The 27,360-nt window shown below is 40.8% G+C and overlaps 3 protein-coding genes across 4 annotated transcripts in view; 2 read left to right on the plus strand and 1 right to left on the minus strand.

Annotated features, from left to right (window-relative positions):
- LOC109475308 (pancreatic triacylglycerol lipase-like) overlaps positions 1-1,401 on the plus strand; it is an 11,063-nt gene extending 9,662 nt beyond the window's left edge. For both annotated transcript variants that reach the window (XM_019775923.1, XM_019775924.1), the window contains exon 10: positions 924-1,401. In XM_019775923.1, the coding sequence (XP_019631482.1) occupies positions 924-1,057 (134 nt within the window). In that variant the 3' untranslated portion in view covers positions 1,058-1,401. The remainder of the gene's footprint in view (positions 1-923) is intronic.
- A 103-nt stretch (positions 1,402-1,504) lies between these two features.
- On the minus strand, positions 1,505-3,796 carry LOC109475168 (NXPE family member 3-like). The gene is made up of 3 exons (XM_019775700.1): positions 2,855-3,796; positions 2,588-2,649; positions 1,505-2,426 (listed from the first exon to the last, which is right to left on the minus strand). Exons 1-3 carry the CDS (start codon positions 3,628-3,630, stop codon positions 1,675-1,677), a joined length of 1,590 nt encoding a protein of 529 aa, XP_019631259.1. The 5' UTR covers positions 3,631-3,796; the 3' UTR covers positions 1,505-1,674.
- Positions 3,797-5,259: 1,463 nt separating this feature from the next.
- On the plus strand, positions 5,260-27,360 carry LOC109475279 (choline transporter-like protein 1). The gene is made up of 17 exons (XM_019775886.1): positions 5,260-5,674; positions 17,204-17,302; positions 17,707-17,855; positions 18,274-18,489; positions 19,081-19,235; positions 19,719-19,808; positions 20,236-20,375; positions 20,816-21,002; positions 21,448-21,616; positions 21,953-22,093; positions 22,475-22,590; positions 22,756-22,793; positions 23,001-23,129; positions 23,835-23,927; positions 24,311-24,406; positions 24,823-24,933; positions 26,029-27,360. Exons 1-17 carry the CDS (start codon positions 5,630-5,632, stop codon positions 26,059-26,061), a joined length of 2,007 nt encoding a protein of 668 aa, XP_019631445.1. The 5' UTR covers positions 5,260-5,629; the 3' UTR covers positions 26,062-27,360.

A 27,360-nucleotide genomic window follows, 5' to 3' on the forward strand; every position in this document is an offset into this window, starting at 1 on the left:
AGTCTGGGATCGCTTCCGTAACGGCCGCCTGGTTGGTGGTAGCGACTGTAGGAGCGGACGTAAACTAACCAGGATGGTACCCAGGCTATTCTCGGACTGCAGCAGACTAGTTTGCAGTGGCATTTTGAGTTTTTATTATATGACCCATTGAGATGTCCAAGTCCTATCTCAGTAAATTAATGCTTTTGAGAAGTTGACCCCGTATAGTTGAGTAAATGTTTACAGTTGGTTACTGACAAAGTTATCTTAATATATACTTTTTCACAGTTTGTATTCGGAAATGGGGACTGTTGTGCTCAACATCACAGCACCGATGCCCAACTGCGGGCCAGAGGATATCCCTGTTATCCTGGAGTACATAGGAGGTACACCATGTCAATTATTATGAATACTGTGGCCCACAAAGACAACTTTTAATGAAACTTTTTAAAAGTACTTGTGGGCCACAGTACAGGAGCAGATTGGAAAGACTGGGATGAAAATACATGGGGACAAATCATTAGTTTGGACAATCAAATTTTCACATAAGGATATAATATACAATGTACTCCTACCTAAAGGTGTCATGATATCATAAACTTACAAACCGAGTGATATCGTTTCGTTGTCTTTTTTATTATATATAACAGACTTATGATGACATCCATATGATACTATACTCTCAATATTAAAATTTGCATAAACTAACTTCTATCTTAGGGTGTAGAATTTTCTTCATACACAACCGAAGGTTCTCACCTGCTTATGTTTCGATGTCTATCAGACACCTTCCTCAGAGCTTCTGACTGGAGTTCTGCAACTCGCCGCTATTTAAACGTAAGCAGGTGAGAACCTTACTGGTTGTGTGTGAAGAAAATTCTATACCCTAAGTATCTTCCAACCTGATGAAATTATTTACGGTAACTTCGATCTTCTAATTGCAGATGGCAAGTATGACTCTGTGGTGGCCTGGGCGGAGGACGATTGCACCGGTAGTAGTAATGGCGCCTTCACCCTCCCTTCGGCAATGTTGCTCATTGCACTGCAGCTCATTGTTGCTGTGTTGGGCAATGCGTAAAAATAGATCTCCCTTGACCAGCTGTAAACCCTTCCGTCAAAACATGCTTCTTTTATATCATAAGTGGCCAATTCTAAAATTTTGTTTTAACATTAGCCAAAGTACTTGAGATTAATGTGCTGTCTGCGACTTTAATTGTAAAGCTGGCGTCACGGCTTCAAATATCAGACTTATCAACCAAGAATTAAGGTGTTCAAAAACTCGTATTTTCCAAGTACTATTGTAGAGTGGAACTCGTTGCCACCAAGCACAGTTCAGGGGCATTTGTCACTAGAAAGCTGTAACAACTCCTGCAATATTAAATGTGCAAAGATTGAGTGTAAGAAGTCGTTCGGTATGATATAGCTAGCTGCTGTGTGCCTTGTGCCTGTGAAGCTGACAGTTACGCTGAAGGGCAGTTATATTCAGTCTAAATCTAGAGTTCCACGATCTCATACCTTCGCCAAATAATGACAAACTTTATGACTGACAAATTATAGATTATAACCCCTGATTATGCAAATAGGATCATGATCACTATTCATACTGTTAGTTCACCTAGCTTATACAATTACTAACTGGAAATCAAACTGCTAGTTAAACCAAGTCATACACAAGTAACGTTACAGAGAGAGAAATCAAAGAAAAGAACACAGGAATTCCAGTTCTTGTATGACGATGTCACCTGCAGGGTGGACAGCGTCTCCGTGCCATTGTTGTGCAGTTGTCATTTCCCAGGCATCTACCAGAACGACGTTCATCCCCTGGAACATTTCTCTCATCACCAAGTCCAGCTGGTACGCCAGCCAGTCTCCGGCGATGAGCTCGTCTCCCATCCGCGTGTTGGCGGACTTGATGACCACAAGGGTCTGGGGACTCCTCTGATGCAGCCTTTGAATCGCAGCTCGGATGGCCTCCATCCTCTCTCTGTACATGTCCACAGGGTACGAGGTAAAGTGGGCCCAGACAGAGATTCCCACGACATCGTTTGGTCCCCATTTTATTCTATCAATGAGGTTGGAAACGTATTGTAAGTTTGAGACCGGGGCCCAATTGCAACGTCGAGGTGTGCCGTGGGCACGATATTTTATTGTTATGTTGTTTGTGGTGTCACGAGCAAGCAGAGGTCCAGTCTGGTGGGTGGCGTCCGGAAGTGAACTTTCGGAAAGGTTTAGGAGCTCAACCAACTGTTCGTACCACTGTCGTATGGTGGAGTCTCCCATGAAATGAAGGGTCTTCCCCTTCAGACATGTCCTCCATTCTGATTGGTTGGAGAAGTGTCTGTTGTGACAGATTAGTGAGTTCCAGACGCCTCCGGCATAAAATCCGGAGATCGGTGGGGTCGGAAGTCCCGGCGTGCACCGGGGCCGGTTGATCAAAGGATCCAACCCTGTTTGCAAGGTGTAAGATGGTTACGAATTGTACGACAAATGGCTGTCCAACTTGCAAGACACAATGTTTTTTTAGTTAATTCAAGATGCCCACTCACATTTGATGATGTTATCTTATCACCCAATGTTACTCACTTTTGCAACACCTTTGTTATCTTACCTTTCTCGACGTTCACTTTAGACGGTGATCCAGCTATGGCTCTCTTCACTCCGTTCATTCCCCTGGAATAAACAAAAATAAAGATAAAAATAGAATAAAAGATTCATGATCATAGGCTCCAACATTTTTTGTGCTCAAATCAATAATAATCTAGCCTGGGTACCAGACTGTTGCCGGTATACAGGCTAGCTCCTCGGCTCCAGAGATGACATAGTATAATATTGCTTTGGTGAGAAATGCCTCAAAACTTTTACTAAACTACATTACCTGCCGAACAGCTTTTTTTCATCTTTTCTCAGCAGCTTGATCTGATGCGTTGAAAGCCTGCAGTGATACCCGGGAGTATCACAGGAGATGTTAGCGGCTTTCTCACAGTACCACCAGCCTCCTGCATGTGGGTCGGAGTAGTTACACACCGGGGTGTGGCTGTTCAACACAGCCGGGTCTACGTTACACTTGGTGTCGATTTTAGCCGCACCAATAATGTATCGTTTCAGAAACATAAGCTTGTCAAAAGGATGTTCACAGGCTGTCCTTTCTATGACATCTATGGCCTGACGTGGGTGAATAAGTTTGACAATTATGTTCACCTCTCCCGACCACAACAGTTGGAAAGTTGCTGTGTACGTGCCATTCTGGTGGTCCTTGATAATCCCAACTGCACCAGACTTGGTTTTCATATTAATAATGGACGCCTGGAAGAAGTCACCGACGTTAGTTGCTATGTTCCCTTGTTTGTCTTTAGCCAGGAAAACGACACGTAACGTGTCCCCGACCTCAAATTTTCCCCCGGACTCTACGAAAAACCTGAGCTGTTTAACATAAGGAAGCACAGAGAAAAATCCGCACTTCTTTTCTTTTTGTATGGTTGTTGTTTGAGGGCATGAATCTGTTTTCCAATGACTGACCGTCGGTTCAGCGATCTTCTTTAGACTTGGAGGTTTTGTCGGTTGACTTAGTCTAGTTGATTTTAAATGAAAGAACTGGGGCTGTTTCTTCACTGTTCCCATAGGTTGAATCCAAGAAGTCACCTGTGAAAACATGGGATGGGCTGTTTTTATTGAAAAACTAGAATTCAAATTTACGCACTAGATGATAGAACTAGTGCTAGCTTTATCATGTATATTTGTTTGTAAACAAAAGCGACTCCTTTGTACTTAACCTAGTGGGTATTTTTGTACAATAAATTAATTCATTGAAGCATCAATATTAAATTGTACACTGATATTGCGTACTTTGCTTAGCCATCATTTGAGTTAAAGAGACTTTATATCATTTCTCTAGCTAGGAAACAATTTTCCAGCTTGAATGCACTCTGTCGCTACAAAGAAGTAGCTTAAAGGCATTTTCATTTTAAACACAGCAGCAATATGTGAAATTGTATTTTCAAATTGTATGTAGTAAATGAGATGCTGACAGTCCATGTGATACTAGTATGTGTAGCGTACCTGACCATTGTACAGCACCACCGAGGTACCAACAACAAGCAACATGGCAACACAGAGCCACTTTAGCTTGCTCATTGAGCATTCCTGCAGTACGTTGTTCATATCCCTATGAAACAAATACAATCATGTAGTTAGGTAAATATCAATCTTCAGGGCTCTGCTGTTCTGCTGTGAGTCAGCTACACACTTCTAACCAGATGATTTTTCACTAGAAAGAGTGGTGATCGTCCAAACTTGAGTTCAGTCCATTTTTTATGTTATATAATTACCTTCCATGTCTATATAGTGCCACTCTAGTGATTCTTAGCTTTTTGTCTTTGTCGTGGTATTGCCCATAGTACACTGTGTATGACTTGATATTTGGTACACACATGTTCTTGCTAAATATGCAAGAAATTTCTTGACATTTCAAGCAACTTTGGGGTGGCATAGCATCACAACATGCAAAGTTCAATTCAAAGGCCGCTTAACTTTATAATGACAGACATTTTCACACTACATACCAAGAAAGGTCTCAAATTGAATAGGACAATGAAACATTATCCACAAAAATATCCAGATCAGTCAGCAGATAGAAGGTCCCATTTAGTATTTACCTGCTCCCATAAATGGTCCGGCCTAGAATGCCAGCCTATTAGCCTTGAAATAGGGCACGTAACCCTCAGAAGTAAACTGACCGGTTTGGCAAGAAAAAGGTTGACCCCTGTCTCTTTAGAACTGATAAAAATCTGTCTTTACTTTGCAATATTGTTTCAATGGGTAATTGTCCAAGGTGAAAATGTTTAATTTTGCAGATTATTTTAGACTCGGGAAAGACAGGTATCGGGCCTTGAGCGGACCCAACTCAGGGCGGTCATGTTGGCCAGGTGGTCACCTTGGACAGGTTGCTTAATGCTTGCATCATTGGAGAAAATTTTTGGGACCGAGAAAAAGCGGTCAACATGGCCAGGTGGCCAGCTTGAAGAGGTGGTCACCTTGGCAGGTTTGACTGTAGTATTCCAACACCAAATGTATCCAAATTTTCAACAACACTGCACCAGTCTTTTCATTTAGGCATTCATTCATTCATTCATTCATTCATTCATTCACTCACTCACCCACCCACTCACTCACTCACTCACTCAATCATGCATGATCATGTCTGGACCAAGTTGCCCGACCCTTGTTGTGTTAAACTGGGCCGCTAGGGGTCGCTGTTGTCGGTGTGTTGAGGCATTTACGACACCCGGCCGTTTTGCGGCGGTAAACACGGCCTGTTTTGGCGCGGCTGGACAAGCAAAGGAGGATCGACAGACAAGCGAACTGTCAGGGGAATTCCGCTCCAAAATCCAGTCCGATCTCTCTGAGCACCTCTTTGTCCCTGCTAACACGCGGCCAGGGGATCTAGAAGAGAAATCTGCAGGAATTTTCGTGCCTGGAGCTCTTGGCAAGCGAAGAAAGGGGCAGGGACTAGAGAACGGAAAGTGAAAGGATATTTGCTTTCTACAGTGACAGCCATCACTTCGGCTGAAAAGGATCAACCAACAGTTTGTCTTCTCGGTTTTCGCAAGCCGCGGCCAGCCGTGACAGCATCGTTTCGGGTTCGCGGAGAAACATGGGGTGCTGTCAACCCTGCTGTCGTTGTTGTCCGGGCAACAAGGTAGGTCAAAACTGCACGGGAAGAAGAGAAAAATACAACGGGAGCGGGTCGCTCAAAAATTCCACTATAATCACAGCATGGTTCCATATTCAGTACAACAACAACAACGTCCATTTTTGAACGTCGCTCTTTTAGCGTTAGATCATATCCAACGCAGATGTGTACGTGCGAATTCAGTTGTAGTTAAAAGCACGTAGATACGTTAAAATTGAAATGAAAAACCTAAGTAGGCGGTAACGTTATACGAAATGAAATTAAGGGTTAACGTTTCAACGTTTTGGTGGAAGGTAATTTATGAGTTCGTTGCCCCCCCACCCCACCCCAAACAAAGTGGCCGCTAAAATGTCATCTCTGCTGGTTTGTTAAACATTGGGGGGCAGAAGGGAATGGGGGAATATTTGCCGTTTTTCCGTGAGTACATAGTGAGATCGCGCACAACATGTCTCGGCCACAGTTGAGTAAACATCCTCACATGCTCTGGGCACTGCAACAACTGGGGCGTGTGGGGGCCTATCAGTGATGTGCCACGGGGGAGGGGGTGTTGGAAGGGGTCTGCAAGAGTAGGGGGTCTTGGCAACACTTAAATTGACAGTTGTGAAAGGTTTTAGGGAAGATTTCAATGGATTGCACCATTGTATTCATGGGATTGTCTTGCCAAAGTATGCGAAAATCAACACTACCAGATGTTCAGTCGTAATTTTGTGTAATCTGGCATTAAACCAGTATTTGCAATAAGGATACTTTGTCAGGAACGCTCAACTATGCATCCAGGATAGCGATTAACGGGTAACGTAGAGTCAGAGCAACCAGTTACGCTTTACGATTATTTATTGACAATGCCTAAGGCTACAATTAAGGGTGAATTAAAATAGCTCACTACACCTTGTAGTTATTCTAAACGAGTAATTTATTGTCAAGTCCTCAGGCTACGATTAACCATGAATTAAAATGGCTCACTACACCTCACAGAAAGAAAAGACATGCAGACCCTTTAGGAAAGCACAATGTTTATCTCTGAAACTTAACATTCACTGTATTATATGTAGCATAGGATGCCACACTATATGTAGCATAGGACGTCTATATAGAATACTGTATAAAGTCATGACACTGTAACTATGTGTCTCCGTTGTATGACTACTGTGTTACAGAATTGTTTCAACTGCGAACTTAAAACGCAATGAAAACAACCTCCTTTCCCCTCCTGCTACGAAATTCAAACCCTTTCAAAAGTAATCGATTTTACAGTATATTTAGCGCTTGTGCTATCCAGTACATGCAAGTGGCTTTTAAGTTTAAATGCTCAACATACTCATGACCATTGATTTTTGTACATATCAGATTGAATCAGAGTAGCCTGAGTGCCATACGTTTTGTAACAGGGCTCATTGATGAAAGTTTGAACTCAACGGCTAACCCAAAGCTAACCCGATGGCTGCCAGGCTAGAATCAGAACAGTCCAATTACGAATCATGTAAAACTAAAAATCGATGAGTTCATTAACCAGATGTATTGATTTTACATTTGACAGTTTTATGGTTGGGTCTTGGGTTTGTCAAAGAATTGATGGCAGGCATACTTTGCATATCATTAAGTTTATTGCTATATTGCATGTTCTTGCATGTACTTTTTAGTGAGGCATAGGCCAAGCAGTAGATTGCCACATTTTAGAGAGCCATATACCTGGTAATACATTTAAAAAATGTGGATTTAAGGACATCTAAACGTACTATCAGTAATTTTTGAGGTCAGATTTGGTAACAAGATTTACAGTTACTGTATATAGTCCTTGAAACTGACTTATTCTTAGGCCAGCGTGTAAAATATCACTCAGCAAAGCTACATTAACCTTATCCCACCTAAAGGTAACCTTTTGACACCCAATTTGTATTGGTCACGGTGTCAGGTAGCTGGGATAGGGGTTAATTATGATGACATCCCTAGAGGCAGATGTGGGATGAGCAGCAACAATGATAATGATGATGATGAAAGACATCTGTATAGATCTGTCAAGTATGAAATGTTGTTTACAAATTGTGATGACAAAAAGAAAGATAAACCACAACCATTGTAATCTAAAGGATCTATCTACATGTAGCAGTACAAATTCGAGGAACGCGGTCAGTAGACTATAAGGATATAGCTCATTTAGAAGCATGTTTGGATGTTTGGATGTGGTTTAGCATGATACCTCTAAAAACTATGTATGGACTGTCATAGAATTTGGTAGCTGGAAATGGGTAGGGTTTGACCTTTGGTAGAAATGATTAGATTTTGGACCCCCTGGTGGCTCTCCTTGGTACTGCAGCATCTTCCAGTTTTGACAATTTTTTAAAGTGTTTTGCCTTTGAAATAAGTCCCTGCAGTGCGTCTGCTTGGAGATTAACCCTGCACCCATGTGTCACCACATGTCCATAGGAACATAGACTAGGCCAGGCCAAATAGGCAACACAAACATGCTTTACATAGACAGCCAGGCTAGGCTGTCAACTACAGGGGCAAAAACAATTGCCTCTCTAATGGAGGGGGTTAGATGGTCGAGAGATTTTTCACTTACAAGGATGAAAACACACTAATACTAATAGTAATAGGTGATAAAATCCTCCCGAGAGCTAGCTAATGTAAAATCATTTATTTTGCTAGAGCGAAAACACACTAATAGAAGATAAAATCCTCCCTAGAGCTAGCTAGCTACTGTAAAATCATTTATTTTGCCAGAGAGAAAGCTAGTGATTTTTTATGGCATTTTAAATCCTTGGTCGAAAGAAGACTGTTACAGTAGTATTTTGGTTTATGTACAAACAACACATATTTGCAGTGTCCCAAACTTGCTGTAGGTCTGGAAAGGTAACCATGAAAATTGTATAAGATAACAAAACTGCCTCGAGAAATTCCAAGATTTACAGTATTATGCTCATTACATTTTAGCTAATAGTTGTAGTGTTTTAAAATAGCATTAGGCCTTCTGTGTGTCTGTTTTTTCTCCCTGTACATCAGAAGTGATCTTGTGGGGATAACAGAGGAAGTGGAGACATGAATATTGCAGTAGTATACCCGTACCGTGGGGAATCAGACCTGCTCACCTACCGTAAACCCGCTTAATTTCACGGCAATTAAATTTCACGGCACACTGAAAGTAAAAAGTTTGCTACTGTACATATCTCCGGCTTTGGAGTCAAAACAACGCGGAATATATATTGAATTTGCAGTGAGTTCAATTCCAGGCCTAGGGTCGCTTGAATTTTGAAATGTTGTGAAGGATTGTACAATTGTAGTCATTTCGGACGGTGACATAAAGTCGGAAACCGCGAACCGAAGCACCGAACCCCTGCTCGTAAAAGAATCCAACACACTTACTGAAAACAGTAGGGTGAACTGGTGTGGTTGGCTATAATTTAGTATAAACATGAGCTAGTATTAGTAGGCATCCTACATCACACATCACACAGACATTTACACAATTACAGACATTAGCACTAGTAGCCGCTACTTGAAAAAGCATCATGCTCCACCTCACCTCAGTTGAGGACGACAGTCACTGCTTAACATGTATGTTTCCTTGCATTTCAAACACGTAAAAGTTTGACAATTCGCAGTACGCTGCACTACATGTACGTCTAGACCAATATAGCGTGAAGGGTCCTGTACTTTAAGTATCTGGTTTAATTGTCCCGCATGACGGAGAAATCGCATCAACTCCCTCCGCTGTCATACCTGATTAAGTCTGCAGCAGCATCCATCATCTCTGCAGTAATAGGGCAGAGGGGGGCATGTCTGCACTAATTGCTTTAATAGAACTCATCAGCCATATCGTATGACGACATTTATCAAGATAGAATTAGGCAGGCAGCCAGCCAGGCACATTCGAGCACAATAATTCCATGATGTAAGAATCTTTTCAGTTGTAGGAAGCTTTATTTTTAGTTGGTTGCAACATAACAAATTTTGAACACCTTCAATGATACAAAGCTTTGATATCTCAATTTCATTTTTCTGTATTTGATATTTGAGTTAGAGCAGAAATATCTCACAACGGAAAATGGCAATGCAGATCCTTGTGTATTTTGTATTCATTGCTGCAGATAAACTAGTATATCGTTGTATTAAGCTACCTTTACTCATCCTATTACTAGCAGCTTTAGTGATACAGAATGCACAGTGTAAATTTTTCCATATTTTTGTAATGTTTGAATTAGAGCAGGAATAGCTATCTCACAATGGAAAATGGCAATGAAGACCCTCGTGAATTTTGTATTCACTGCTGCACTGGTATACTACAGTACTATGGTTGGATTGAGGTACTGAATTGGATTTAGGCTTGAGATTAGAGTCAATCTCTATGGTAAATTTGCAATGGAAAAGACGTCACTCGCTCTCTAGAAACAAATTATACTTTCTGAATGGCTTTTTAACCTAGTAAGAACTGACTGGGTGACATATATCTGCAATCAAACGATACAATTACTGAGGCTAAGATTCTTGCAACCAGTGAAGATATTATTAGTGACAGCAGTCTAAATGGATAAGCAATAGAGGTTTCAATTCAATTTTTGCTCATAGGCTATAGTACTAGACTATATATGGGCTTGATCATTTTGGATTGAATTGTATATTGCTGTTTAGTGTTTTTTGTATAAATTATTAATGTATGTACACATGTATATGTATGTACGTATTATGAGAGTATGTATGTACATATGTGTACATGTACATGTACATACTATACATACTTGTACATACATGTACATTGTACATATAAGATACATACATAACTTATATAAAAGTCTAGCTGTTGTTTCAGGGTGGTTACCACAGATTAACCTTAAGGTCAAGTTTGAAGGCAGGGAGGAAGAAATGGGTCCAACCATGCAAGTCACCCACTTAGGAGTTGTTTTAAACTTTTCTTTTATCACATTCCAATAGGTCCCTGTTGAAGGGTGCCAGACAACACATACTCTGATGTCCCGATTAAACGTACCGGTACGTTTATTTTTTTCGGCCCGAACGTCCACCCGGTACACTCTTATTAGGGACGGTACGTTTATTAATTTTTGGGGAAAAAATTGTCCATACGTACCGCACCATCAGCAAGTGGCCGGCGGCCGCAAAATTCGGCAACACGTCACAGATAAATATTTGGTCCATGATAGCGGCATTTCCCATGAATATAATGTATATTATTTATTTTTCGCCTGCTGTGAATTTTTAAGTCCCAAAACGTCTGAAAAAGCAAAAATTTGCCCACAAACCCGAAGGGGAAGGCGAGTAGCTAATCGACGTATTTAGCACATGGCGGCCGCAAGTCCTTGTCAAAATCGGCAACGCGGCAGAATAATGCGTGGTCCATTTTAGCGATATTTACCATGAAAAAAACGTATGTGGTTTATTTTCCCTCTGGTGTTAGTTTTTAGGTCCCGAAACCCCTAAAAAAGTAGAAATTTGCCCACAAGACGGACGGCCGACGTGGGGAGGGCGCCTAGCGCCTGAGCAGCATGACCCGTAAAAAGTCAAAGGTCATAGGGCACCCATATTGCGCAATCACCGTAAAAGCACCGATTTAGCTAATTTTAGGGCGTTTAAAATTGATACAATCACATTATCGATTTTTAAAAAAACAATGAGATGGAAACCAATCAAAATTTTATGCTGAATAATATTTTTTTCTTCAAAAGTTTTTTTCTTCAGAAGTTTTTCTTCTTCAGAATCCAGACTTTGACCAGACTAGACAATGTACCATACCAAATAATTACTCTCATCTGCCGAATAAACGTAACGGGGGGTGCCCTAATTCCGAGGTATCCCTAATACCCAAGTAGTTTGAAAAATCCTTGTTGTAGCGTTATGCATGGGAGCACGTGCCTAAAAATAACCACAAGAATGGACAAAGTTTTTGTGTTGATATCGGTAATCTCACTAAGTTTGTTTTAGTTCGTACACTCCGACAACAGACGAGTGAAAAATTTGTGTGAATTCGACGCTTGTTCGGGGGTTGACGAGCGTGTCAAAAATGCAGGTTTTGCTTTTCAAACAGCCACTTTGGAGCAAGTCGCGTAATCATAAAAAGATTACTTGTTTGTGACAGACAAACAGTTGTAGATTGTTTTAGTCATAATTTGTGTATTATAATGTCTAAACTCTCTTCTCAGATCGACCTGTGTTAAACACTAGGTCGGAATTAGGACACCCCTGTTGCGATAGAACGTTCCACCGGCAAAATGACCAAAATCCTGCCGTGCGTTTCGCGAACCATTATGCTTGGGTGCAAGGCGCTGCACTAAAGTGAAATACACAGCTGTGCAGCTTTAATCGTTGTGATCTTTATCTGTCAATATTATAGCTCATGTTGCGCGGGTTTTTGGTCAGATAAGCTATTACCAAAGGTCTGTGCGTTTGTATGGAACATAGGTCGGAATTAGGGCACCCCCCGTTACCGGTACGTTTATTTTTTTTGGCCCGAACGTCCACCCGGTACGTTCTTATTTTGCACGGTACGTTTATTAATTTTTGGAAAATCAGTAATTTTTTTTCGAGTACGCATGAAAAAAAAAGACAAATCTTCGACTTGAAGACGTTTATAAACGCGTATTGTAGCGGGAAACTTGTCATTTTTGGGCCTGTTTTCGCCGCATTGAGCATAATTTGTGGCCAATGACCGGGAGGGCCTCTCAGGTTTCACCCGGTACGTTCTATTTTGGACGGCACGTTTACTAAAATTTTTCAAAATCAGGATATTTGTAACAACATATTACCTCCCTTTTAGATGTAAGTCATATTTAGGAACACGTATTGTGTCGGAAATATGAGCTATGACGGACGTTATAAGTTCTTTCCAACGCTACCAGGAAAATCGTCTACCACATGGTGTCGGTTCAATTTTCTAGCATCTTCCCACACTCGCGGTGCAAAAATCATTCGCTCCTAGTAGCAAAGTTACCCATAAAAATAAAGGATATAACTTCCCCTTTCCTGTGGTGTATTTATTTAGGTTGTAAAATGTTGCAAACGCCAGAAATTTGCCGATGAAAACGGCGCGTCGTGAGCCGAGCGCCCGGGTCGCGGAAACGCGGCCGGCTCCCGCTCGCTATTGCGAAATCACCCTGACTTTAGTGCGCTTGCGCATCTCCGTCTTAGACCGCATCAGAATGAAAGTAGCACCATTCGAAAGCGCAGATTCCGAGCTTAAAAATGGTGCCAGGAACATCGGAAAAATTTTATTTTCGGGGGGCTAAACGTCCATTTTTAACGATTTGTCGATCTTTTTACATCAATTTGACCACCTAAATTTCATTTTCCCGTTTTGTCACCAGTGTCAAAATGACGGCAAAAAACAGGGCTTTCCGCTGATGATGATGAAAGCTCCTTGGCTGATGTAATCGGTAGTTTTCTCGAATGCACGCCGGCGAAGCGCAACGCTAGTTTTACTGATGAAGTCATGGTAAACAGAGCGCTGCCGCGGGAAATACGGCCCGCTCGGGCGATCTTCAGGAACAGCAAATACGTGAATGGAGCGGCACAAATACGCCCTATTTGACGCTATGGAGCAAGAATTTCCAGGTAAAATATGTTTTTGTGTATTTTGAGAGTTTGTAAACACTGGATGGGGGAGGGGGCGAGGTCTAAGGAAATTATGTGTGCTTTTATTAATACCAATTTTTTTTCTCAAGCCCATGCCAGCAAAATTATGTAGTTTCAATGCAATATGTGTACTTGTAGTACTCATCACTGATTATGTTATAGTTTAAGAGTTGTTTATTTCTGTGGTACTTGACATGTAAATTGACACTTGTTTGCCTTGTTCCAAGTTGAAAATACCACTGTGTATTTTTTTCACTTGTTGAACTTGAGGCACCGTGGGCCCCCGGTTAGGGGTCAGCCGGGGAACCTATGCCCAATTTTTTCAAAATTTTGATGGCATTTTAAGCTCATTCTTATTGTTAAAATAAAAGTAAATGGCATTTTGGAGATATATTTTCACTCATATTTGTTTAGCCATGTACTTAATTTATCAAGCCAGCAAACCAATATTTTGCCCAAGTTCCCTGGACTTGGATATCTACCTACCTACCTACGTATACCTTGTCCTTCAAAGGACCAGGTCGTCGGGGTGACAGGGTAGTTTTCCTTTGTGCTGCAGCAGTCAGTAGCTCCGGGATTGTCATCCAAATCATTCTCTTCAATGAGCTGACTTCAGTTCAAACTTGAGGTTACAGTATATATACACATTGTACTTACCTGCTGTATTTCTTTTTATCGTATCAGGAACCCATTTCTTACAAACCTGGGAAGTGTGGTAATGTTGCCATGTGGCACACAGCGACAACCATGGCCACCAACTCTGGTACCCAGGAGAGGTTGTAAAGGATGGGGTGGAGACAGTGACTATCAACTTTTCCCACAAAGTTGCAGTTAACTTGAACCTTCTATTTCTATTAGAAATAAATCTTTAGAACTGCCCAGTATATACAGTGTAAAGAATTTAATGATTTCAGTACACCAAATAGATGTTAGTGCATGTCATACATTGTACGCTAGATGATAATGTTTTATTGACATTGTAAATGCAGTGATAATATTGCAGACAGCTACACTTATGATACATTTATTCAATCAAAACAAACATCTGCCATGTTTCTGCCATGTATTGTGCAAGTGTTGGGTTGTACTCTTGATGCAACATGTAACATCATGGCTCATCAAGCAAGTAATATGTACCGGTATGTGACAGATTCATGCTATCTTACCGTTGACCTTGACCAAGTTGACCTTGTAATTAGGGCAATTAACATTCAATTTGATGACATTCTGTGGATGTAACATATATAGGCAGAAACAAACCCTGATTTTCCCGGGGTTACTTTTATTCCACACCAGGTCACAGTATGTTATTGTATTTCCCAACAACATGTGCACATTTGTACTAGAAATGCTCTCTTTGTTGTCCATTTAAATTCCTGATTGCAAATAAAGATTTGTGCATATATTAGTAAGGGCACATTTTAGTAGAAGAGTCACTGTCTATTTTGGTAATTTTCCGGGGGGTACGTTTATTCCGAGGGGTATGTTTATTAGACTTTGAAGATTTGTCCGGGGGGTACGTTTATTCCGGGGGGTATGTTTATTCGGCAGATGAGAGTATTATGTTGAAATGGATTTTGTTGTACATATACTCATTAAACCCCTATATTTGTACTTAATTGGGCTTGATTTTCTATCTCTTAAGTTAGTCAGATTTTCAACTCAAGTTGCAGGAGAAGGCTTAGCAAAGTGCATTTCAGAAGTGTAAAATGCAATAGCTTCTCCTACGGATTTTGTATTTCCCCAAAACAAGTACAATATATATACTCATTAATTAAAGTGATATATACTCACTAATTAAATGTAACAGTGAAAGATTTTCTCATATATTGGTATTGAAATAAAGAGCACATTTTAGTATCATGGACACGCAGTTCACCTGTCAATTTGGTCATTTTCCGGGGGGTACGTTTATTCCGGAGGGTATGTTTATTAGACTTGAAGATTTGTCCAGGGGGTATGTTTATTCCGGGGGGTATGTTTATTAGGGACACGAGAGTACATTACTATATTCTACATGTACAGTGACATGCAAATTGCAGTCACAGCGATGGAATATATAGGACAGATACCAGGCTATGCATCTCCCCTGGTAAAATCTCTACAGATTGACCCTGATCTTCAAATGGAGACCAGACCAAGGGCCAATAGTAACACTGACTCTGTGGGGGCTATTTTTAAACCGTTGCCATTGACCTAATGCAAAGGAATGAGGCGTATACTGTAGGGGATCTTGTAATGCAGTGCGCAACAGATAGCCAACATTCATGTGTGCACAACGTTTAGAGTGTGAAACAGACAGAAAGAAGTGTACAGAATGAGGAAGGCTGGTTGTTTAAGCTGTGATTGTACGACAAGGGAGATTCCACCCGTTACTCTGGTTGGTAGCATGACATTGTGTTTTGTAATATCCAGGGCTTTAAATACTGGGTGCATGCTATGCTCTTTTGTGCACCCAACATTGGAGCTACATGTACATGTGTGCCTGAATTTTGACCATGGGTGCATATATTTGTGTAGGGTTACATAAAGGTATTGTACAACAGTATATACCATACTCTTGACATTGAAATGTCAGAAAAAAATTTTGTTTAACTTTTACTTTGTTACGTATTTAGAATTGCGAAGCCAGCTACCGGGGTATTGCATTTAACTTTTAAGAGAGTCAGTAAATTTTGTATTAAGTTGTTATGCTAACATTCTAGTCTTTATCTCATGTCACAATTGTGTACTCAAAATTTTTTCTGTGGACCTATTGCCAAAAATGAGTTTTGAGCCCTGACGCATGTAATATACATGTATAACACAATTCTTTCTTGTCCGGTAATTCGATTGTTGGTTACCCAAAACTTCAGCAATTTGATTTTCCTTTTTGTCCCGTAAATTTTTTCCCTATCTTAAGCAGTTTTGTGAACGGAAAGTGGCCAGAAAGTCCAATTTATGGTGTTAGTATGAATTTTGCATGGCGTGTTCGAGTCCTTTGACAAACAGATTGCAGATTCCACACCCACGTTTATGTACCGTTAATTCATCTATTTTTGCGAGAGCTCAAAGTCGTCATGTAAGGAGAAAGGAGGTTTTTCACAGTGTCTGAAGTTTATGTTTGAAACAATTCCATTGCCCAGTTAGTAATTACAAAACAACTATTTGTGGTGTCATGATTTTACGGTAAGTGGTCGAAGGTCACCACGAAAATCGTGAAAATAAAAACACTGCAAAAATGTCAAGATTTGCAGTAACACTACTGGTAAGTGCTAACCTTGTGGGACCCACACCCCTGTACCCTCTAGGGCATGTTAAAGTTCAATATGTCAGACTGAACTGAAAACACATTAACAAGTCTGACATATCGTCTGTGCCCCAGAGTTATACAAATGAATTTTGACATCACAATAATCCTGTGTAAAAAGTGATACCGTAAATTTATTTATGCCTGCAGTACTGTTTAACATTTTGGATATACTCAGAAAGTTTTGAACTGTAAAATGTAAAATGTATGCTTCTCTAATGTAAGCTTGAGTGCAACTTAAGCTGTTATTGATCTATGAACTTTGATGTTTAAGTCAATGTGGGTGGTTTTTGATATCACAGTTTTGACAGAGACATGAATCATGATGTCATATCCCCTCCCTCTGGTCGGATGGGTGGGGTCCTTTACCAGTATTATACTGTAAATTTCTTTATTTTCACCAAGTTACAGTAGGATGCTTTTGCTGTGTCTTATATTAATTTTCTGTTGATACAATGTTTTAGATACTGTTTTTGAAACACCTCTACTTTTCTAGATCTAAAGAGAATTCAAAATATGATTTAAAAGAATTCAAACTTCTACTAACCAAGAGCCAAGAAAATAGATTGGTGTAGACTGAAGGGATTAATGTGACCATTGTTAGAGTTTTATTTAAATTATTTAGTAATACAAAGTTGTTTATTTTCTTGTTTGTTTGTTTACAGAGGGATGAGGAGGAGGATGAACGTTGGCAGCCCCTGATGGACCGCAGCTGCACGGATGTCATCGCTCTGGTCATCTTTATTCTCTTCTGGGTCGGCATGGTATGTAATCTTGCTCTTACCTCCTTTTACTTCTCCCAAGGAAATAAAGTATTATGTTTTGGGCTTGTGTGTATTTCTATTATGGGGAAACACAAGGACACACAAGCTGGTTGTAACAGAGAAGACAGACCCTATTTCCTTGTCTGGGATAATTACCCTAACTCTTTTTGGACCTGGTGGCTTAACATCCCGTCCTAAGGTCTTCAACCCTTTCCAGCAGTGTGCAAGACAGATGAGTGACAACAGTCGGGATTCAAACTCACGACCTCTTCATCCACACCAGAGACAGCTGCAGGGCCGCTAACTACTGGACTTCTGACGCTATGACTGAACTTAAATGCAGTGTCGTAAAGAGTTGCAATCTATAGCCAACACTTGTCTTTTTTTTATGTCCCCTACCGCAGTTCTTCATTGCTGCTTATTCCATAGCCGGCGGAAACGCGTACCGGCTGGCCTATGGAACAGACAGCTACGGTAACGTCTGTGGGATGCAAAACGAGAAGAACGCCAACATCAATCTGAAATCTGCCGGACTGGACATGACTGGAAGGCCGTTAGTATTCCCTTAACTACATGAACTTTTCTAGCTAGCCTGAAATGTTTTCCATCATCTCAATTTTGCTTGATTTAACATGGGGCTCCCTGGGAAAATTTTTAATCTTGACCCTCTGAAATGCTATTTCCTGCATAATGTAGGACTGTATATTGTAAAAGTATGAGTAGTTTTATTCATCTTGAAGGATACTATTTTAAGACTACTCTTATTTTGCTAGATTTCTCAAAGGACCAAAGTATATAGATATAAGTATATAGATATACATCTAACATTAGGGTTTTGAATTTCAAGAAAAATTTTTAAAAAGTATACCTAAGACAAAACATCACTTACCAACAAAATAAATCTTTTGGTATAATACTGCCCTTTGTTAGTTATAATCAAATCCACAATTTTATATTTTTGTTCCCCCTAGGTATGTGTTCTTCATGGATATCATCAACCCTAAGGATGCTCTGGAGATCTGTGTCAGTAAGTGTCCCGACCGGGACTTAAACTCCATCCAGGAGATCCTGGACTTTGCTAAGAACTCCTCCTCCTCCCTGTGTGAATATGACGTGAAGCAGGAGAACATACTGACGGCAGGACAGAGCCACCTGGGACCCTGTCCCGATACTCCTGTTAAGGCAAGGTAAGGCCACACTAGACAGCATGTCGGCAGAACCTACACGAAACTTTTTTTCACGGTTTTCCAGTGTTTGGTCAATGTTGCAGACAATATTTTTTTCTACACAACAAAACTAGATTTTATGTAGGTTGGATTAATTTGAGCTAAGAAACTGTGAAGAAAGCACTTATGTACATTGCACTCAGTGCATGGACCAGTGCAGGTTACGTGTAGGTGCAGACAGATATCAGGAATACCTGCACAGCCCCAATTTACCTGCACTAACTTGCATATGCAGGATCTGGTGGTATTTTGAGCCCTGACCTCAAAGACAAGATATAACAATTATAATTGGAGACTAGGGTCAGACTGAGAACTTTGTTGATGATTTGTTTCTGTAGTTGAATGAATATGAATGAACTTTATTGCTCAACAGTTGTACATGGTACAATGTATGGCATCAATAACAATGTGATCAATACAATCAAGTCTATTCTAAGAGACTACTTCAGGAATATGAACGTAAACGGCGTAGGACAGATGTGACTATAATGAATCTGATCTGAAGTGCTCCTTTACATTCCTCTGTCTGACGAGTTTTCTCCCCAAACGCAGCACCTCGTTCCTGAACCGCTGTGTCCCCAAGAATGCCCCAGACTTTCTCGTGAAGTTCATGGCCATCCTGAACAGCTACGACATCTTCTACAAGGTCCTCAGTGACGTCTTTCAAGCTCGCGCTGAGATCGCAGGGATGTGCGTTCTGGCAGTAGGTAAGTGTCCAGATAGAAGAAACAATCCCAAGAATAATTATAAGTCCAGCATGTAGGTATGGTTTGTGTTAACACTTTTGACTGAATCTTTTGGTCTTCATCAGCTACTTGAACCACGATCTACATATAGGCACATGATTTTCCTGCAAGTTTGCCATCAGCTCTGGATCAAAGTTTGTTGGAAATTGGTACTGCCCCCCACCTGGTTGAGAAAAGGCTGATGTAGTGGCTTCCTTCTTGCAAAGTAGTCACATTCAGTGTCTAGAAAGATTCATCAAGAAATCAGTGGTTTCCTAAAAAACTGAAAACTTAAGTTTTGAGATCAGAACATGATTTTGATGTGTGTGTGTGTGCGCATGTGTGTGTGTGTGTGTGTGTGTGTGTGTGCGCGCATGTGTGTGGTGTGCATGTATGTGTGTGTGGTGTGCATGTGTGTGTGTGTGTTTGTGTGTAAACAAACAGCCTTGTTGTTGTTGTTTCCAGTGGTTGCTCTCCTGATGGTGGCTCTCATCAGGTTTGTGGCAGGTTTCGTCATGTGGATCTTCATGGGGATTGTGGCTGTTGCCAGCATCCGTAAGAGTTACACTTCATCTTAATAAATCTTATCTCTCATCTCATCTATCCCTTAGTCTAATTATTTGACCATTAGGGCACCACAGATGATCTGAAAACCATTTTTCACCACTCCTCTCTGTTTTCTGTTCCTCTTAGTAAATGTCTTCCTTGATTATAGAAGCACTGAAGTTGGGAAAAGGGTACAGTAAAACAAGTAAAAAGTGAAAAAAGTACAAGCAACTTCACGAAATACACAGTAATCACTTGACTTGCACACAAAAAACTACTCTAGTAAACTCTCCAAATAAGTAATTCTGAGTTTTAAAATGTATTTGTGAGGAAAATTCCAGTTCTAGCTTAAGGCAATGACAAAAAAATTAATTCAATGTTCGAGTTGTTGATGTTACTACATGTACTTCTAATGTATGAATCTGTTCTTCCATAGTTGGTACAGCCTTACTGTGGTGGACGTATGCAACCAAGAATCAGGAGTACTACGCCTTACCTGAGAACGAACGGCTGGATGAAAACGGCAAAGACGTGACGGCCTTCCTGGTGTACTCCATCATCGCTACTATTGCCACGGTAGGAAACATGGGAACATAGGAAATAAACATGTATGTAGGATACAACAAGGTGTATTCTGCATCACCCAATTGCAGGTCAGATCGAATGAAGGCCGAAATACACTTCAAAAGCGTCACACTCGGCACACCGTGGTCTGGCATAATGGCAGAGCGTTTGGCCCAGAACCCAGAGATCCTTGGTTCAAATCCTGTCACCAATCCTTTTGGAAGAGCACTTTGCATAAAGTTCCTCACTCTACTGACTTCAGTTGTGGAAGTATGAAAAAAGCATTGGAGAGAGAGGTATGGGCTCCACCGTTCAATTGTGTCCTAGATACAGTGGATAACAACTTACTGCCCGTATGGCATCAAAAAAGGCTATGGGTAACTACAGTTACCATTACAGTTGTCTTTGCAGTTGCCTTGTTCTAAGGCTGTGGACCTTATTTTTTCCTCCAGGTGGTTCTGCTGATAGTCCTGATCGTGATGCGGAAGCGAGTGAAGCTGGTGGTGGCCCTGTTCCACGAGGCTGGGAAAGTGTTCATGCACACCCCGTTCCTCGTCCTGCAGCCGCTGTGGACCTTCATCGCCCTCGCTCTGTTCTTCATCTACTGGACTGCTGTCCTGGTCTTCCTGGCTACTGCTGGTAAGGTCACGCTCCCTAGAGAGCCCTATTGGTACTGCAGACAGCAGATTTGCTGACATACAAAGTCATGGGTTCAATTCCTGACAGTGCTGGGCCATACAATACATTAAAAAAATGTTTTCCTCACTCCACACAGATCAAAGGCAGTGGAAGGAAAGGGATGGGCTCTGCCCTAGATACAGTGGATAAAAAACCCACTGCCTCAAAAAAGGCTATGGGATTGCTATAAAATTTACTGGGACTTAATTTAGGAGCAGAAAGGCGGTTTTCATGGTGTTTTATGTTTGCAGTTAAAACAAAGTAACCCAGTAATAATTTTAGTAGTAAACACATACATGTACATGTATTTCTGGAGTCATGATTTTGCGGTAAGAATACTAAGATGAACAAACACTTCAATATTTGTAGTACTGTACCTGATATACTGTACTACCAACATCTACAGGAGAGCCTACAGTGGACACCTCCACTGGCTGGGTGACGTACCGGGACCCTGAGCCTGTGCGGTACATGTGGTGGTACCACGTCGTGGGGCTGATCTGGACCAGCGAGTTCTTCCTGGCCTGCCAGCAGATGGTCATCGCTGGAGCTGTAACGCAGGTCTACTTCACTAGGTGGGGCTGCTGTACCTGTGTCTAAAGCACTAACAATAACCAGCCTTGTTACGCTGATTTTGTGCTCTTGTGATACATGTAGCATTTGGATCTATCACAGTATGTTTATACCTGCTGGAATGTATTGTTTTCTGCAAAAATCTGAATTGGCTTAATTCCTTTTATTGCTAAACACTGTGTCCTTGCAAAGTTGGGAGAGGCACACGACTTTCCTCACAATGATTGGGGAGGTGAAAGGTATTGGAAGGAGAGGGATGGGCATGTAGATTAACAACCCACTGCCCCTATGGGCTAAAAAGCCTATGGGACATTTACCTTTATCTTCTGTCAATGCAGAGACAAGAAGCTGGTGTCCTCTCCCATCCTGAAGGCCACAGGCAGACTGATCAGCTACCATCTGGGCTCCGTGGCCATCGGATCTTTCATCATCGTACTGGTCAAGATCCCCAGACTCATCCTCACCTACATACAGGCTAAGTAAGTACGATAACAACACAGTCATGATACATGTACATTCACTTCAACAACACACACGGACAGCATGCATGAGAGTGTGGCCTTGCTGGTGTGAACACGCTAGACAGAGCTGCCTGTGTGTTGTGAAGTCTAGCCAACTGCTGCCCAACTGTGTCAGGGACCCTTGCATCAGTATAATCAAAGTCTTGATAGTAAATGAGTGACACAAATACAACATACAATTACAGCAGAAGTCAGATGTAGTTAAAGCTATCTGACAGTGTTATTTTTTTTACAAATATACACACAACAAAAAGAGTTTGCAAGAGGAGCTTTCGAGATGCACTCTGTCTCTTCATCGACCCAGATCTCGTCACTCAACTTGATGTTGACTTTTTGCAGGTTGAAGGACAAGGAGAACTCGTGTGTGCAGTTCATGCTGAAGTGCTGCATTTGCTGTCTGTGGTGTCTGGAGAACTGCCTCAAGTACCTCAACTACAATGCCTACACAGTCATAGGTAAGCAACAGCAGTACCTTTTAATTATTTTCATCTTGAACCAGTTTGGATTGATCACTGAAAAATCCCCCTGGTCCCTTTTGACAAGTATCAAATGATACCGGTATTACTGTAACAGTAACAATGTTTATAACATGATACTTATGTTTTGTGGTTTCCATCCAGCCATTGAGGGGACCAGTTTTTGTACTGCAGCCAGAAGGGTGAGTAACTGTAGTAGCTTTACTGTATCTACTTTGAATTGATTTTTTGGCAGGTATTTAAGCTCGAAGTAAGAAAGGAAAGGTGGGTGGGGCTATAGGATTGCTGTATTGTAAAGCAGCACGAGTATGTGGGTGAAGTCTTATTGCTTTCATGATCAGTTCTATCTTGTGTTTATAACATTCTGTGTTGTTGGTTCTTCTCTGTAGGCGTTCCTGGCGCTGGTGTCCAACGCGCTGCGTGTCGTGGCCATCAACAGTGTTGGAGATTTTGTCCTGTTCCTGGGAAAACTGGGCGTGGTCGCCATAGTGGGCGCCATCTCACTTATCATCTTCAGAGTAGGTGTTGGAATGGACGGGCTTCGGTGTCCCTATAGTCACTTTGTCAGGCATTTTGTATTGTCCAGCTTTGTGCGCCTTGTTTTACATGACTCACTGTCTATGTTTCCTTTGTCACTTAATGACTTATCATCATTAATCACAGCATGGGGGGGGGGGTTCAAATCACAGCAAGACAACAATAATATACTGAATATACATATTCTTTAAGTTTTGTACTGTTCAAATGTGTTGTTTTTTGTGTGTTTTAAAGGTTCCAAGCGAGGTTGACAGAGTGAGTGGGTTCATGTCATGTTAATCATTAATTTTTTTTTGTCACCATTTTCCATTTTTCAGCTTTGTGTATTGCATTATTCTCATTTACATTTTCTCTACATTTAAATCATCTTATTGTTACCTTGATACAGAGATATTAAGCTGTGCAGAGATGTAAGCCTTATTTCATACAGATAGAATATTCATAACTTGTGAGATTAGGCCATGACAGCCAAGCAAAAACACTGTTGAGAGAAAGAAACTTGATTCTAACTCTATATTCACTGTCTATAATACAGTGTGGTACAGACTTTTGACACAGACTCTATTGTCATAAAGGCCTATGACTTCCAGGTCACCAGTATATATCATATTTGATCCAAGAACTGATTAACATTGTCTGGCCATATACATGTAGGAAGTTAAGTTTGTTTTATTTCTGCCCTACAGACTGACGCCCGGCTCCACTACTACGCAGTCCCCATCCTGGTGATCTGCGTGTTCGCTTTCTTCATCGCTCACTGCTTCCTGTCTGTGTATGAGGTATGTAGATTCCAGCTTGTTGCCTAAACACATTGAAGAACCATCCATATTTATTGAAAAGTCTTAAGAGTAGGCTCCTTTCTGGTGTGAGTGGTACAAACCTTAGTCTTATGGCCACACCTGGGGTTGTATTGAGGTCACCTGAGTTAGCGCTGAAAAGTGTGTGTGTGTGTGTGTGTGCGTGCACGCGCATGTGTGCGCACATGTGTGTGCTTGTATGTGTCCATAGTTACAGTATACAGAATACAGTAGAGTCACAAGAAATAAGGCAGAAATGGGGTTTGAAACTCTATTTTCAAGCTCAACCTCGCAGATAATGTCTGACTTTTGTTGACTCTACTGTAACAATATTTATGATTCGTTACTTGTTTCCCTTTGTGCAGATGGTTGTGGACACCTTACTGCTGTGTTTCTGTGAGGACTGCAGGATCAATGATGGTTCCCCTGGCCGAGAGTACTACATGGACAAGTCACTACTGGTAAGTGGTAGTCACACCTTTACATTTTTGTTGCCTGAGAATTTTGTCTACATGTAGTGGATAAGGTGACCAGTCAACAGATTGAGAGCTTCTGGGTTTGGGAAAGACAGTTTACATGACTTTATTTCCTCATTCCACCCAGTGTAAAATGAATACCTGACTTTGTTTAGGGAGGTAAAATGAGGTGGAAAGGGAGGGATGGGCTCTGCCTTGCAATATCTTCCTTTTATCACTCAATCTTTGAGTGATGCAAATTTGAATGAATACACTGTATCTCTTCAGCACTGTTTTTTTTAGTCTTGATGCAAAGCAAGCTGGGCATTTTAAGGGCACAATGATTTTGCGAATGGTTATGATGTACTTGTATCAGACTTTCTGTTACCACACACACTTAAAATCTTCTCTTTCTTTGTCAGGAATTTGTGGAGAACAGCAATGAGGCACTGAAAAACCTGGAGAAGAAGAAGAAGAAAGAAACTGCCAACGCCAACGCCAACGCCAACGAACACGTGGAACTGAAAGAAACGGTAAAGTTCTCTTCTCTATGATACGCCTTTTTGTCTCTAGAATGCATCTTGATTACTTAATTAACTAATATCAAGTAGAGACAACAAAACTCTATAGTGATGGGAAGTGATGTTAAGGCCTGGAAACAACTGGAAAATTGTCTCCCAACAAGTGTACAAGATCTAAATGAGACTTACGGCAGCAATATGTCCATTCTCTCAATCTCGAATTTTAGGGATCATCTACCTGATATATGCAGGTTGCCAAACTTCAGCCAATGTAACAGTAGATTTGTCGATATTGAAATTCAGAGTCTCTCTGCCAACAAATTCACCTAGTTGTTAACAGTACTGTTAGTGGCAGGTATTTCAAAAACAGTTGGTTCTAATGTCAAATTAGACCATGAAAACTGTACAGTCATACCACAGCAGTTACAGGAAAAGTCATGGTCGTTGAATGCATGTATCTGGGTAGGTTTATTGCAATATTGACATTGAGTACCATCAATTTCTGGTTCTGAAGGACCCTGCAGAGAATGCTGTCTAAGCAGAGGGAAAACATGGCATGCCCTAAAACACAAGGTACTATAATATTGGTGTGTGGAGTTAAACTGCCTTCTGTTCAGTAAATCTGGTGAGTGTGGTCAGTAGGTGGTGGAGTGCTACTTTCCTCTCTCCTGTGGTGGTTGGTGTTGGTTTGTGCTTACAGCGTGTTGCCTTCAAGTCACAGTAAATTTTCCCACTATATTTCTATTTCTGCACAGAAAGCTAGGTTCCTGTCTTCTGTACTGTCTATTCTGAAGGGAAGGCCACCTCTTTAGTCCAACTCTTACACAGGCCACACCAATTTTGTTTCTTGGTTCTCGGATTCATTTTCATGATTTTAAGAAAAGCATTAGAGCTTAGAGGTTTGAATCCTGCGAGAAGTATTAATGTTGGAGGTTTTCTTGTCAGCCAAGGTCTTTCAATGGACATAGGACAAAAATTGACTTCAATTTGAAAACCAAAATAAATCGAATTGATGTGACCTAACAGCGGTACTTACATGTACATGTACAATGTATGTTGTCAGGGTGCAAAGTTTGGTTCTGATTCAAGCTTCTTTCTTTCCTTCAGATGAATTCTTCCAGCAAAGCTGACTACGTGTGAAAAGTGCAGCAGAACTTTGCGACAGTCGCTCAACATAAACAGTGCTATTCACTCTTCAGTTGGCAAGAATCAAACCGTATTCAGGTTTGAATTTGATAGTAGATTTAGAGCCATTTTAGTCTTTAGTTGTCAAAAACTGACATTTTTTTAAAGTGTGATGAACAGAAACAAGCCATGTGGAACGTCTAAATTTCTTACGTAAAAAATTATCCTGGCCTGCGTTTTTATGCTGCATCAATGCTGGATATATTTTTGTATTGTTTTACTGTAGAGAGACGTAGAGAATAATATACAAGGAGCTGATGGTGGTACAAAAGTACATGTAGAAGAGGTTTTTACTGGCAGGGTAGTTGACATTTTTTTTCATTGATCAGGTGTAATTAAGATACCAAAATCATGTTTGAGATGTAGAAATGGTGACTAGTGGGCTTTATTTTTAAATCATGATTCAGAGAAATTTGATATTGAATCCTGAGTTGATATTTGCTGCTAGTCATTTTTTAGGCAAAGAGCATGCCATATAAGGGATTTCATTAACCTTCATTCTGCTGAGTTACCCTTTAAGCAGCAAATTTTTACTGGTTATGGCATTAGGCAGCAGAGAGAAGGTTATAGTATCAGTATATATATATTTAGTATGTCAATGTTTACTTCAACCTCACACCTTTAGGCACGGAATTTGTAAATACCTGCTTACTGTGATGCCAACTATGTATTTGCCAATGGAGAACGTAGAAAGATGTACTATGCTTGAGAGCCATAAGAAGTTATATACATGTAACTATAGAAGAAATATGTATTTGTTAAAGATAGGAAAGAAGACAGCTAAGTGCTTGGTAATGTATGAGGCTCCTGGGCTGTTGATCCAGTGTTGTAGCGCTATAGAACAATACTGTACCAATTGTTGGATATACATGTATGTCTTTGTGAATTATTACACCAGCTTTATACCAAACTTTTGGACACTCTGAAGACTAAGCATCAAGAAATGTTGTTGTGGACCTACAATGTTTGTAAGCCTGAGGCAGCTATGTTGAAATATGAGTAGTATAGCATGTACAGTACATATAGTGTCTATATATGCATTGTAGGGGCGTATGTAGTACGATGACACATAGTTTTTGTCTAAAGATATCATGAAAAGTTGTAAGCACTGTGACTGTATTGTGGACACATTCCAGTTGCAATTTCGTTCCTGCTGTGCTTGTGTTATCATTAGGCGACACAAATTTAATTTGTTGGTTCTCGGATTCGCCTCTTCATTTTTTTCTGATTTGCAAAAAAAAAAAGATTCTGGTT

This window comes from Branchiostoma belcheri, unplaced genomic scaffold, assembly GCF_001625305.1.
Source record: "Branchiostoma belcheri isolate BF01 breed outbred unplaced genomic scaffold, Haploidv18h27 scaffold33, whole genome shotgun sequence".
In the NCBI taxonomy this organism is placed as follows: domain Eukaryota; kingdom Metazoa; phylum Chordata; class Leptocardii; order Amphioxiformes; family Branchiostomatidae; genus Branchiostoma; species Branchiostoma belcheri.

Coding starts and splice junctions, on each gene's coding strand:
- LOC109475168 (XM_019775700.1), bottom strand. CDS start 3,630: ATGTTTTCACAGGTGACTTCTTGGATTCAACCTATGGGAACAGTGAAG. Junction 2,650..2,854: donor GAAAAAAAGCTGTTCGGCAG/GTAATGTAGTTT, acceptor TGTTTATTCCAG/GGGAATGAACGGAGTGAAGA. Junction 2,427..2,587: donor TAAAGTGAACGTCGAGAAAG/GTAAGATAACAA, acceptor CCTTGCAAACAG/GGTTGGATCCTTTGATCAAC.
- LOC109475279 (XM_019775886.1), top strand. CDS start 5,630: ATGGGGTGCTGTCAACCCTGCTGTCGTTGTTGTCCGGGCAACAAG. Junction 23,130..23,834: donor TCTCACTTATCATCTTCAGA/GTAGGTGTTGGA, acceptor TCTGCCCTACAG/ACTGACGCCCGGCTCCACTA. Junction 24,407..24,822: donor ACATGGACAAGTCACTACTG/GTAAGTGGTAGT, acceptor TTTCTTTGTCAG/GAATTTGTGGAGAACAGCAA.